Source organism: Clinocottus analis, unplaced genomic scaffold (genome assembly GCF_023055335.1).
Source record: "Clinocottus analis isolate CAN_PGR_092001 unplaced genomic scaffold, fCliAna1.0.p SCAF_22, whole genome shotgun sequence".
In the NCBI taxonomy this organism is placed as follows: domain Eukaryota; kingdom Metazoa; phylum Chordata; class Actinopteri; order Perciformes; family Cottidae; genus Clinocottus; species Clinocottus analis.
In genome coordinates this window covers 6,310,924-6,324,559 of record NW_027175954.1, presented here as the reverse complement: position 1 = coordinate 6,324,559, position 13,636 = coordinate 6,310,924, and the positions used below count along the sequence as shown (strand labels likewise).

At 39.0% G+C, this 13,636-nt stretch overlaps 1 protein-coding gene across 1 annotated transcript; it reads right to left on the bottom strand.

The window, feature by feature from the left end:
- Positions 1–699: 699 nt before the first annotated feature.
- LOC137793287 (uncharacterized) lies at positions 700–13,131 on the bottom strand. Its single transcript, XM_068589365.1, has 6 exons — positions 12,779–13,131; positions 9,480–9,524; positions 9,049–9,093; positions 8,132–8,279; positions 6,969–7,130; positions 700–6,413 (listed from the first exon to the last, which is right to left on the bottom strand). Exons 1-6 carry the CDS (start codon positions 12,827–12,829, stop codon positions 5,278–5,280), a joined length of 1,587 nt encoding a protein of 528 aa, XP_068445466.1. The 5' UTR covers positions 12,830–13,131; the 3' UTR covers positions 700–5,277.
- Positions 13,132–13,636: the final 505 nt, after the last annotated feature.

Genomic DNA, 13,636 nt, shown 5'->3' with positions numbered 1-13,636 from the left:
TTTTATGGGAGTAATAAAGGCAAACTTGTTATACATGGCAAAACCTTTTTTTTATTAATGTATTTTTGTCATCCAAAGTTACACCACCAGATGGAGCTGAAAACATAAGCAGCTATGTTTGCTGATGGACAATCAGCAATGAGCATTTAGGTTAGCAGCAAACTATCTCTTTCTAACTGTTTCTTTTCTGTTTTTGTTTTAAATGTGGGGCACTCTCTAAACTCTTTTCTGGATTTGTTTGGTCATCTCTACATGAGCCATTGGTTCCACATTTCATCCACCTAGGAAAAGTCACATGACACTTAACACACAATGGGACATAGAGGTCCCTCCCATTGTCCAGCCATATGGAAGTTGTTGATATATAGAAGCATGTTTGAAAACAAGACTGCCGATATTATCCTACTGCATGTTGTATTGATCATGACTGATACCCAGTGCTGTGAGCTACACACAGTCACACATTTCAAACGCTTCTTTTTTGTGTGTTTTACTTGTGAAAAGGTGAAGCTTTCAGAGTGAGTGCAGCCTGATGATTCATTCTGAGTCACTGTGACAGCTATTCATGAGTGGGTGTTTTTAGCTCATTCCCTGCTTAAAAAATGCAGTGCATTTGCTATATTTCAGAGCAGAATAATGTTTGTACCCCAGGCCTCCACAATAAGAAGTGTGTGTTATGTTCTCAAAAGTACAGACATGTTTTTGGTCACACTTGGTAGCGTTTATTTTTACACAAAATCCACAGTTTCTGTTGAATAAAGTAGAGCAGACATCTGTGTCCAACAAGGTATAATTTCCAATGATCATCAATGAAAAACCTCAAAAAGGAAGAAACTTAAATAACACCCCACCTTCTGGAAAAAAAAAAGCACCAGGATATGTGCAACCAAACAAATCTATCTAAAAATGTGCTTGCATCTCAATGCTTGGATTTTACATCAAATAATGCATCATACATCTCTATGCTATACACCAAGATAAAAAATTAACTGTATATTTATGATGAAATAAAAATGTTTGGATATTTATATAGACAAATACCAACATTAATCAACTTTGGCCTCATAATAAGCGACAATGATTTAACACCACAACAACACGGCCAACAGTAACTCTCTCACACATGCGTACAACACACTGAAGAGCTGCAGGTAGAATTGCACAAGGATACCCTCAAAGAACACCACAGTTTGTAGCAATAATAATCTCAACTATTCCACATACAATCACATAAAGATACTTTAATAAATCCTGCTGTTTCATAAGCTGCAGGAGAAAAAGGAGCAACATTGTTTCCTAGGAACAGGGTTTGTTAAGTTTTTTTTTCCTGGTAAAACATTTTAGCCACACCAAGGCGGGCTCTGTTTTTTAAATTTTTTATTCTTCAATTCTTGGCTTTACAAAATGAAAGTCAGTAGAAATATAGAGTAAATACTATCTTGATAAGGAGAAGTAAACAGTCCTTTGCAGTCAAAACTCAGCGAGGTAACAGTCTTATATCAGGCCTTGGCCTTCTGTGGCAATGAGGGTTGAGTTTGGGCATTTAGTCTGTACGAGCTGCTGACAGTGCAAAAGAATATCAAACTAGTTCTATATACACTAAACTCAGATCAGTTTGGCGTCTGTCAAATCCGCGCTGGGGTAAAACTAGACTGTGCCACATGCGTTAGGATTACATTCGAGTCACAGAGCATCTGTTTGAAAAATTAACATACGGTCATTTGACAACACTTTCAGAATCCAAACGGACAACTCTATCCATCTGGATGAAACAATAGCCATTATAATGCTGTTGCACAATAAATAAATATATATTTATACATATTTAAATGTCCTCTCTAAGTTTCAACTTTATTTTCTAAGCATTCTATTAACTGTTGTTAATTTTTGTTGAATTATATTTGTTTCTTTTCTTCAGGTCCAACTTAATGTATGCTACAAATTCCTGAAGACCAGATCCAGTTACTGCAAATATATTCTAAAACAAAACCAAAAAGGAATATTTACAATTAGATTTTGAAGCTGTAATGTCTAAAATCAAAATCACTGACAAAAAATGTACTGTATAAAAGTGGAGAACACGTCCCTTCCAATTCATATTATATTTTCAGTATTACTATTATATGTAATGGTTTTGATGAGCCATTTTATGGAAAATTGTTTCTCACAAATCATCATGATATGTTTAATATATAAGAAAATGGATAATGGATAACTGAATATTGTTGGTGAAATATATTTGGTTGTAACATATGGTTCAAGACCAAATAAATGCATTTGCATGACAATTAAAACAAAAAAATAGAAATAAACATTAATGTAAAAAAATGAACAGAGATTTAATGGTTCATGTCATACAATTGGAGGAAAGACCCACTTTTCTCCAATTACCCTTTTTTGGAATAGGAAGCAGAGTTATAATTGAGAAATCAACATCTTTATTTCTTTTTTAAATGTTTTATACTTCTCTGTGATCCAAATGTAATGAAAATACAAGAGAGGCACAAACTAAGGTTAAAGTAAAACCAAATAATCTGAGTTTGCACTTGGGAGAAACCTCAAGCCAAAAGCATTTAAAATTAAGCAATATGTACAATCAAGAGCCTTTGCCCAGCACAGCTCACGGATCAGTTCTAAAGAGGTAAATTTTTCACAACAGCTAATTTCCTATCAACCAGCATAAACTAGATTAAGGAAAAAAGTGTGAATACTATTGCTAAATACTATTTTTGCAAGTCTCACATGTACTGCGTACTGTGTATATTTTATAAAGAGACTGCTAAGCACTGTTAGAAAACATTTGCCCATTTGATGTACGACTATACACAATATACAGAAAACACACACATTCGCATAGCAGCAGTAAACTAGAATGCCTAACAGAAAGTCTATTTTCATCTAGGCACCATACACTTTGATAAACATACATTAGCTAGAACTAGTGAGAAAATAACAACTGTCAAATCTTTAGCCAAGAAATGTACAGTAGCCAAAAGGCTTATATGTTGATATGTTCAGAGGGTGAACTGTCTCCATCAGAGCATCAGCCGCCTCTGGGACACACCTCTGAGTCACCGCAAACAAGCTCAGATGATCCGAGGATGTCAAAATTATCTTCATGGCAACCCAAAACCTGCTCGCACTCCCGATACACGCAAGATTTGTCTCTGACAAATGAAGGTATTTATCAAGCCGAACCAAGGCAACATTTTCTGTCCACGTAACTATAAATGAGTTAAAAGCTTTGCCTTTCCGGCGTTAGACAATGACATTGGTTTTGCACTGAGCCAAGGACACAGCACAGTGGCCTCGATTAACTACGAAGACGTTTGTCTCATAAAAGCTACAGCAAGACAAACATGTACAAACATGTGATTGGATACATTCACCTTTTTCTAAATCTTGTTCTATGTTTCAGTCCCTTTTGTACTGAGAATAAATTACAAGTGAGTACATGTGTGCTATTTCCACTGCTAACACCAGTATCAACTTGATATGATCCTAGGAAGTACAGAGCATCACTCAAGGTATATCAACAGGCAGAGACTCCCCTCTACTGACACACAATGTACAAGTGACAAATTATTACGCACAAAAACAGGATCAACTGTGTGACCACATTTTCAGCCAAAGCCATAGCGGGATTACTCTGATTTTAAACCACCACGTGTTACATTTACCACTTTGATATCTCACAAGCAATACTTAACTCAGACCGAATGGGCACTTTATTTAAAAGTGTCTTCTCAAAATCCACACCTGGCAGATTGTATTGCCGTTCTGCATTTTTGAGCACTTTTCCAGAGGTTTTCAGTCAAGCTATAAAAATTCTCCGTAAACAATTTAAATGTATCTTTTTGTTGTGATGCATAACCTTTTACATTCATAATCAGTGAAGAGATTAGGCTAAATGTTTCTGCCTTGTAAAAACTCAACAGCCCGTCCATGGAGGAATCAGATTCTCATTGCCTTGCAAAAATGGCAACGACCAACCAGGAACATGTTGAAACACCATTAAATCCAAAGTCAAACAGTCAGTTCATTGTACGGTATATAATCATGTAACAGTCTGAAATAACAATGTATAATTATAATACCATTGTAAAGCTTTACCACCCACACATTAAAATGTGTGCCCCCTTTTCCTTTAGGGAGCAACATAAGACAATGTATAAAACACACTTCTTGAATCAGTTATAATCGTTCCCTTCTTATTTCCAGTAAAACAAAGGGAAGTATGCTGGTAAAAGCAAACATTTCACCCTACAACAAAAAGGTCACAGGTTGATCAAGTCTTGTTCAATAGTTGTGAACCTCTTCAAAAGATAGAATACATTTAATTATGTAATAATAATAATAATAATAATACGACGTGATCCAGACAGAATAAGTTAGAGCTGCTCTTTCGAAAATGAACTGTTCAGTGATCAGTCTCACATTTGTTTCAATTTAAAAAAAGATGTTCGCACAGTCTAGTAAACGGTCTTGTTCAATGCTGCCGATTTAAGAAATATGGTTCAGCCCAACCTTTTCCTTATGTGACCCTTTAGAATGAAAAATAAAAATGTTGTGAGCCCATCACACATTGCATATGTCAAAAACATTGTGATCAGGGCAGCTAAAGTTGGATTTTTGCTTCTCAGATTATTGAACTTGAAAGAATGTTAAATGCCCACAGTTAAAAATTATCCACAATTTTACAGAAAAAAATAGAAGCATTATCATATAATTTTCTATAGTAGAACTATACATTTGTATTTTTCTAAACTGTTTATCATCACAACACCTCTGATTCATCTCGTGACCCCCATTGGGAACCGACTATTAGACTATTAGGGTTTTTCTTTCAAGGAGCTAAAATGCCTTTTTTTTCTTTGTTGTATCATGCAGAGAAAAGAGAGGGAAAGTAGAAAGTAGAGGGACAGCTGGATGTTGACACAGTGCCACTGGTAAAAATGAATATGGTTAGCATGTGGGAAAATAAAGACAGAGAAGAAGCAATTCATCAGCATCTTCATCACTTCAGAGAAAAAGATATGCCTCCGCCCGAAACCATAAATAAATTAACTACAAAGTAGAACTTTCAGGTGTTGGCTTCTCTTGGAGTTTCTCATTTGAAGACAGAGAAAACGAGAATCCCTTCCACATCCTGTCCCCAACCATTCAAAGCAAGACCTACAAGACTTTTCACCTACTCGTCTTGATCTGTGACAGTGCCATCGAGCAGAAACAACTCCCTTTTTTCACTCGTTTGACTACATCTCACAGGCTGTAAGCTTACGAGGACTTCACGCCAATGAAGGTATCATCTGTCTTCTGGTTGATAATGGAGGATGAAGAGATGTGGCCGTGCTGTTCAGCGCAGTCGTCCAGGAGTGGGGACTGAGCGGAGGACTTCACTCTGAGGGAACAGTCCATGCTGTCATGCAGCACGTCTGCACTCTCCTCTTCCTTCACAGCCTCTTTTCCTCCTTTTCCCAAACACCCCTTCTGGAGATCCTCTTCCTCTTGTTCCTCTCTCTTCACGCGGCAACGACATACCTCGATGCCCGAGTCACCAGTTAGCCGTCGATGCCGGAAATGATCCTCCTCGTCATCTTCTTCTTCCTCCTCCTCGTCCTCCTCTTCTTCTTTTTCTCGTTTTTGCTCTTCTTTGTTGTTGCAATGTGTGAAAACAACCACAGTTGAGGAGAAAATGGCCTGTTTAGGCGGAGACAGAGTGCAAATGGGGGCTGGACCAAAAGATGGGGCCTCTTCTTCTTTCTCTCTCTGAATAGCTACAGCTCCAAGTGGGTCTGAGAAGATGAGAGGATGGACTTGACCAGGAGGAACAGAAGATAACAGAATGAGGGGAGAGAGCGGGAGGCGAGAAGGGTGTGAATGACGGGGGTGTAAAGGAAGAGAGAGAGGTGGAGCTGAAGACGAGACACCTTCACCGTCATTGGAGGGCCGTCTTCGTACCGGTATGACATCTGGAGTTGCCGCAGGTATAACATCAGGTGGAACTTGTAATGAAGGTGTCGGGGAAGAAGTTGGTGTGAAGTTGGCCCCAAACCTGGACATGACAGCATAGTCGCCCCCTGCTTCACTGGGCGTGGAAATGTGGCTGCTGTCATACGTCTCGTCTGTCACTTGGACAGAGAAGGAGGTGCTGCAGGGGGAAGTGAGGGAGCAAGACTCGCAGGAGCAGCTGGTGTAGTTGTCTGAGCTCTGGGAGGACGTCAGGCCACTGGGACCAGGGCCCAGATACGGAGGGCAGGGGTGACGGTGGTGGTGATGATGGGGGTAAGAGGAGCTAGGACCGCCCATGGCACCTCCCTGCAGGGCGAAGACAGAGCTGTAAGGCGGAGGAGGGGTGCTGGGCTGCGCAGCCACCTCCTCGTAGGAGGGCAACTTGAAGGAAGCCAAAAAACCTGTGGCAAAAGAAATATCACAAATTAGCTTGAAAGTGCATTCTGCTACTTGACTGGAGATACAATACTCCAGATTTTATACATTATTGTTAATCCATAACTATATACTTTTAGTTTCAGTGATGTTTACTAAAAACTACACTGGCCAGTTGTACTACTTTATTTTTAAGTTTTCTTAGAAGCATGGATGTTGTTCTTTTATTTAATGATAATTGAGCAATCTTTTATTTGATACATGCTATTTATTTAGTGTTTCTGTTGCCATATTTTATAGTCTACATTGTTTATACACATGTATAGTATGAGTGCTTATACTATTCGGTATCTGTTTTAAATGCACCTCAAGAAGACTAGTTCTCTCTGAGTTAACAATGGGGATTCAAATAAAACAACAAAACTGCAGATCTGAATGTAGATGTGTTTAAAAGATGTTTCCTCAGAAAAGCAGCACACTAAGGGAACCAGAAAACATTTAAGTTCTAGAACATTGATTTTGATGTATCAAACACTGTTTTTACTTTATTCAATGCACAAGCATAACTTTAATACACCTACTGAGGTCCAGCATTGAAGACGGATAGTTGCAGGCTCCGTTATAGGCGATCAGATTGATCTCCCTCTGTCTCTGCTGCTGTTGGATCCTTAGCTTTGCTCGGCGGTGGCGGTAAGCGCAGAAACAGCTGAAGAGGATCAGCATCGTCCACAGCAGCCAGAACCCTGCAGAGAACAGGAAATAAAACCAACATCATCATTTATGGAAATAAAAGTTTTGTTCTGTTGTATGAATTACATCTCAGATCTACTCGAGTTAGAGGCAGAGACTTAATATCACAGTAATGGTGGTTTGGGAAATGTAGTCCTTTATGTTTCCCATTATACTGTCCATTTTACAATACATTCTGTAATATTTTACTTTTTTTTCTTAGCTTTGTTAGCATTCATTTCACCATGAGATCACCTTTAAGACAACATATTTTAGTAAACCAATTAATTTCAGTAAAGAATTTGCTACTTTTATTTTTTACCAATCGGGATGAATAATTTGAAAAGTAAAAAGTATTACAGTTGGCACAATCAAGGACAACTAATGAATACAGTGTTTTTTTCTGGGTCTAAAATCCTTTAGACTCAGAACCTTTTTTTTTTAGGTATGTTACACATAAGGAGAATTTGCCTTGGCATTTGGTGCATACATTAGACAACAACAATGTTAATGTATTAATTACTTAACCCTTCACTTTATCAGTGAATGTTCAATGCTATAACAGAGTGTGATCTGAACTCTCATTCCTCAGTGAGTATTAAGATGATAGATAGCATCGCAACATGCAACCTAAAAACTGTTGTTTGGTGCCTCCAAGAGTGAATCAAAATTATTTGGCAATGATATTTTAGTTTGAGGTCAGATTAGACAATAATGAAAACATCAATGTAAGGGAATGTGCAAGTACAAGGAAAAAGTCCCAGAAGGTCTATACCCAAATGTTGTAATGTAAACTTTAAAAAAAAATCTATATATATATTATTTTATATAGATAGATAGATAGATAGATAGATAGATAGATAGATAGATAGATAGATATAGATATATAATTCACATACAGTAGCTTGTCTTGATAAACTGTTTGGATGTTTTTCACTTATTGCATAATAATCGTGGCAATGCAGCATTGGCCACAGGAACTTGTCACCGTAACACAATCCGTCAGTTGACTCACACCAGAGTTCATAATAGTAGGTGCAGCAGCCCGTCTCTCCGCAGCAGTGCCCCGTTTCACACAGGTAACCTGGGTTGTTGTTTACGCCAGGACAGTACTTTGGACCGACAGCCGGCTGGCTCCCAGAACCCCCGTGATGCTTCACCACCTAGTGGATAAAACACTGCATTACATATCACTACAAAAAACATTTATCAGTACAAAATATGTTGTTCATTTCTATATATTTTTATCTTCCTCAATCTTTTTATCTGGATTTGTTGTTTAGAACTTGTATTCTTTTCTTTCTTTTAGATATTTGAAAAACAAAGTCTGTAAAATAGTGACGAGCTCTTTAAATGTAATATTAGGTGGGTTCCTTTTTCAAAGGCCTCAGGATTGTTGATTTTTTTTCAACCCACCTGTGCATTTTCTTTTGTGATTATGTTTATCTTCTGTTTTGTTTTTATTTTTCAATATGGACAAATAAAGAACCAAAGTTCCAGAAACATGTTGTGGGTGGATCTTCAACCTGACTCAGCTGGGGGCTTTGGCCACGTAGGGGTTGTGTTTGTATTGATGTGTTGATGTTTGTGGATACTACTGCATACAGTGTAATATTTATGTTGATTATACTTATATTCTTTTTTTTTTGTCCTTGGATGCAGAGTTACTTTGAGTTTACATGTAATGTCGTGCGACATGCATACAATTGCCAAGACTAACTCCTGAGGGAAATATCTGGCTGGTACACACTCCACTACAATCACCAGCTAGTCCATCTGTCTGTCTGTCTGTTCCTGTGCTGGTAGTGTACAGTGGTATATGAGCCTTCAAATGTGTCTTCATGTGTTCAGCTTTAAAATTATTTTGTGAGATGATAGCATGTTCGTTGGCAGCTACAGGTCAATACTAAATACTGAAAAAAAATCTCCCACCTTATTAACTGTGCGCATGTCAGCCTCCTTCTGAGAAACAGCCACCTAAAATTAAAAATGGAAGGACCTCTGTAAATGTTACAGTTGCATCCTAATCATGAGCAAGTCAGTACAAGGGAGAGAGGCAAGGGAAGAACTATCACAGATATTAACGTCATAAAAAGCTGGCAAATTTCAATGCTTGGGGAGAAAAATCTTAATAAACTCTGACACTTCAGCAAAACCATAAACCACAATATCGATGCAGCAAAAATAGGTTTATGTTATGTAGATAGTTACCACACATGAGACTGAGATGCGTTAAAACATGATTATGCATTGCCATAGCAACCACTGTGGTTAGGTTGTTTTTTTTTTACTCGGGTTGACAATGTTTTATACTATCCGGTGGTATGAAATGTTTAGTGGTGCTTGAAGGTCGAGCTCCTTACCGTAGCAGCTTCAATCCCATCAAGCCCCTGCAGGGATATGGTCATCTAAGAAAAGACAAAGATGCAAAATGTCTAAGAAGGAGCAGTAAAGAGAGAGAAATTATATCACGTTAATGGAAAGGAAAAAAACAAAGAATCTGCACTGCATGTTTTAACCGACGTGCACATGCTTCACAAGAAAAACAATGATATGGCGGTGTCAAAAAAAGGCCGCTAAACACATTTTCCAGTCTGACGACACTGGTTACCCGACACTCCTGGCTCTTCAAGGAGCCGGGAAGGTCAATGGCTTTTTAACAAAACCTTTTCCTCCACTGTCGTTCGAGGTAGCGGACAGAAGGCACCATTTCCGAGGCACTCAACCTTTTTCGTTCCTTATTTCTTCCAAACTCACGCAGAAGGTACACTTTTAAATCAGTGACAATGACGCCTACAACAATCACACAGGCTGACCTACCTATAAGGATGGGTGCTAGCAAATAGACACCTTTCGTAAATTATCATATAATGCTTAAGTCCACATATTATGGAGCACAAATAAATATTTGCGGTTACACAACTCTGTTACGGTCCAGGATTAAAACAATTCTGCGTCGCTCACACCTCTATAAATGTCGTTCAGAGCCACTGTGAGAAAAAGAGAAATATGCCTGTGTGTGAGCTGCTGGATGTGGGGCCACTGTCAAAAACAATGTGGAGAAACTGGGGGCTGAAGCCGTGTAAATGAAACGCCCCTTTGTTAGCAACCTGCTGCTGCTCATGGAGTCAGCATAGGGAACAATGTTGGATGCCGTGTGTGTGTGTGTGTGTGTGTGTGTGTGTGTGTGTGTGTGTGTGTGTGTGTGTGTGTGTGTGTGTGTGTGTGTGTGTGTGTGTGTGTGGTACCTGAACCAGCTATCAGGTTCAGGTACAACTGTCTATTTTCAAAGTAACAAACGACAATAAGCATAAATATGTAACAAGCAGTGAACTCCACACACTGTGTTGAGGCTGTACAGTTCGCTTGGAGACATTTATATTTACTGGATATGGTGACTGATGTGTATGTGACTATGTGGCCATGAACACTTGATCATCACAGGCAGCACTTTAATTGTTTGTTACATTTTCAATAATAGTGCAGATATAATACTTACATTTCTCAAAGTACCATAAATAAAAAAAATATTGACATTTTAATATATGATAGAAATCATATAAATAATCTGTGCCATCCTTGAGTAGAATGTGGTTTTAAGTCCCCTGTTAGACACGTTTTGGTGGATACCACAAAAGTATCTGCAGGAGTCCCAGGGTGGAAGTGACACTCCTGCTGACAATCAACTGCTTTCTACAAGATTCAAAATGATTTAAGGTTTGCCATTTGTCATCTACTTTGTGATGATTTTATACAAATAGGATATTCTTAAAAACTGTGTGTTTGTTTACGATTTGTGAAGACCCCTGAATTTTGTGCGACAACAAAACCAACCAGAAAAGTCGTGCTGCATATCCAACTGTCAAATGTAACCTCAGGTTGTTCATAAGTTAGCTTTTGTACTATTATGAAAGTCAGTCGAGAGGGTTTTCAAGAGGGAGCCGAGTTCCTGTGGTAAGCCCACACGCAGAGAACACACACACGTGTGTGAAAGGATCATTCAGACTTCCTCAGAGACCACAGGCTAACCACAAATGATTTCCACCCCTTGGGGTACGGTTCTCAAAAGCATGACAACAAACACACACCTTCACTAACACAATCTGAGACGACATGAAACCTGTGAAGCACACACCAGTTTGTGTGTGTGCATGTGTGTGTGTGTGTGTGTGTGTGTGTGTGTGTGTGTGTGTGTGTGTGTGTGTGTGTGTGTGTGTGTGTGTGTGTGTGTGTGTATGCTTGTGAACCTTCCCCTGCCACATGAACCTAAAAATAACGAGTGAAGGGGAAATAATTCAGCCGGTATTTAAGTTGGCAACAGTAAAGTGAGAACATGTACAGAAAACATGCCATTATGTGAGGGAGTCAAGATTTTGTCCAACAATGTTAAATTATAAAACGGCCATGAAAGGAAGATGTGCTTAAGGTGAGGTTACAACTCCTATAACTGTTCATCATGTGGATTTAAGAGACGCTACTTCATTGTCAGATTGAATTTAAGAAAGACAAACACTTTTTTGCTACACAAACTAAAAGGTCCAGGCATATTAGGACAGACACTGCATATTTATGTGGAGACTAATTGTGACCAATGTCCTCTTCTCTTAGACCAGAATCTACTTACTCGGGGAAAAAAGGTAATTCTCCAACTGTCCTTTTTTAGTTGTTATAAATGTTATAATTTAGAAATTCTGCACTTAATTATGATTATGAGAATAAAGCAAATTGGAACTTGACAATTTAATTTGACAACATTATTTCCTCTCCTCACAAGAGTTTCACCTTTTAGGGCCAGAGCGTTTGTGTTCAATTCTATTTTCCATGTCACAATGACTAGCTGAACATAGCTGGCTATTTCAAATACATTGAAGACAATGTAGTTTTACTATTATAAACACATGTGTACAAGCCTAAATATTTTTCTGGCAGCAACAACGGACTTGAAAGACAACAGCATCCTCAGTGTTGTGCTGGCAGTATGGATTCTCCTGCTGATGTACGTAAGATTTATTAGGCTTTAACGGCCTGGCAGATAAAGCTATTTTAATTACGCCAACATAAATTAAAGTTAAATCTCCGGTGCATTACGTCCCATTTCGTGAGCTACTTTACAACACAAGTCAACAAGTTGCAAACTACTGCTGTTATCAATACTATACAACTTATAACTCTTCATTTAGTATTTAGTTAACTGTATGTCCTCAGCATGTCTCAATTTAGAATTTGAGTTTAGTGACCTTACAGTACATTCTTTCACATTCGTCACATATTCCCATAATACTCAAGACATTTTGTTGTGCATTCGAAGGCCCATGCTTCTGAAACTTATGATCAACTGTTGTGCTGAAGCATCACATACACAAATTCCATTCACCACAAACCATCACAATATAAACCATACCTGCCTGACTTTACTGAAAGAAAAACATTTGCAGTAATGATCAAAAAAAAATGCACCTTTTGTCCTCGAAACATGTGAAAAGGAAAAAGGTACAACAACTCAAGATGACGCAATGACAAGACAGATGGGTAGCGAACAAGTTGAGGCCACTGTTTGTCAACAACAACGCAAACCACGGGAAGCATGTTGCTCTGCAGAATAAGTAAAGCCCAGCTGTTGGCAGCAATGTTTATGTCAAAGGAAGGCTGTGCAGTGCATTACCTCCTCAGCCTTCAGCCCGAGGCAGAATGTCAACGTTTTCTCTGGATCCATGGCGAGAGCTGAATACCAAGCTAAACAGAGAAAATGCCAATGCAGAAGTGGGATGTTATTCTGCTAAGCCCCCATCACTGCTGTCCCACTCCACAGACACGGCGGCCTCCCCATCCGCCATTGCCCGGACGGACGGACGCCCCTCCCAGACTCCGCAGCACCCTCCGGAGTCCCCGGGCCAGATTTCCGGTGTATTTTATGGATAGGACCCGCGGGGTAGCGCCGTGCAGGCGATTCTGTCGTCGACTGCAGTCTGCAGTAGTGCAATAAAGATGTTTTACGCTTTGTGTTCGCAGTGAGGGTCGGAGCTGTGCATGATGTCATGCTTCTCCAGCCCCTAAAGTACTTGTATGGGAGCGCTGCAGCTTTGATTGGCCGGAGCTCCCAGCAACAGCCGCACACAGGCTGCCTCCACCAGGCTTCAGTCACACACTGCTCCACTGTTGCTCTATTAGCTACTGCTGAGCATTAACAACCAAACACCTGTGCATTTGTGTAATTGTAGCGAAACACAGCCATAATAGGAAAATAAATATTTGCAAACAAAGGTTAACTAATAAATAACAGTTTGGCTCACTGGGTGATGATTGATATGAGCCAGACATTGCCAAAGGGCCTACTCGAGAAATGTTTTGCAAATATTAACCTCATGTTAACTGTATTTACAACCTAAAAAAATTATTATAAATGTTAATCCAGGGTTGAATTACTAACATTACTTATTAATTTTAGATTTCTTAATTAGATACAATGGCACAATCAAATACGTAATTACTCCACTGAATAAATAATGAGTGAACAAAAAGT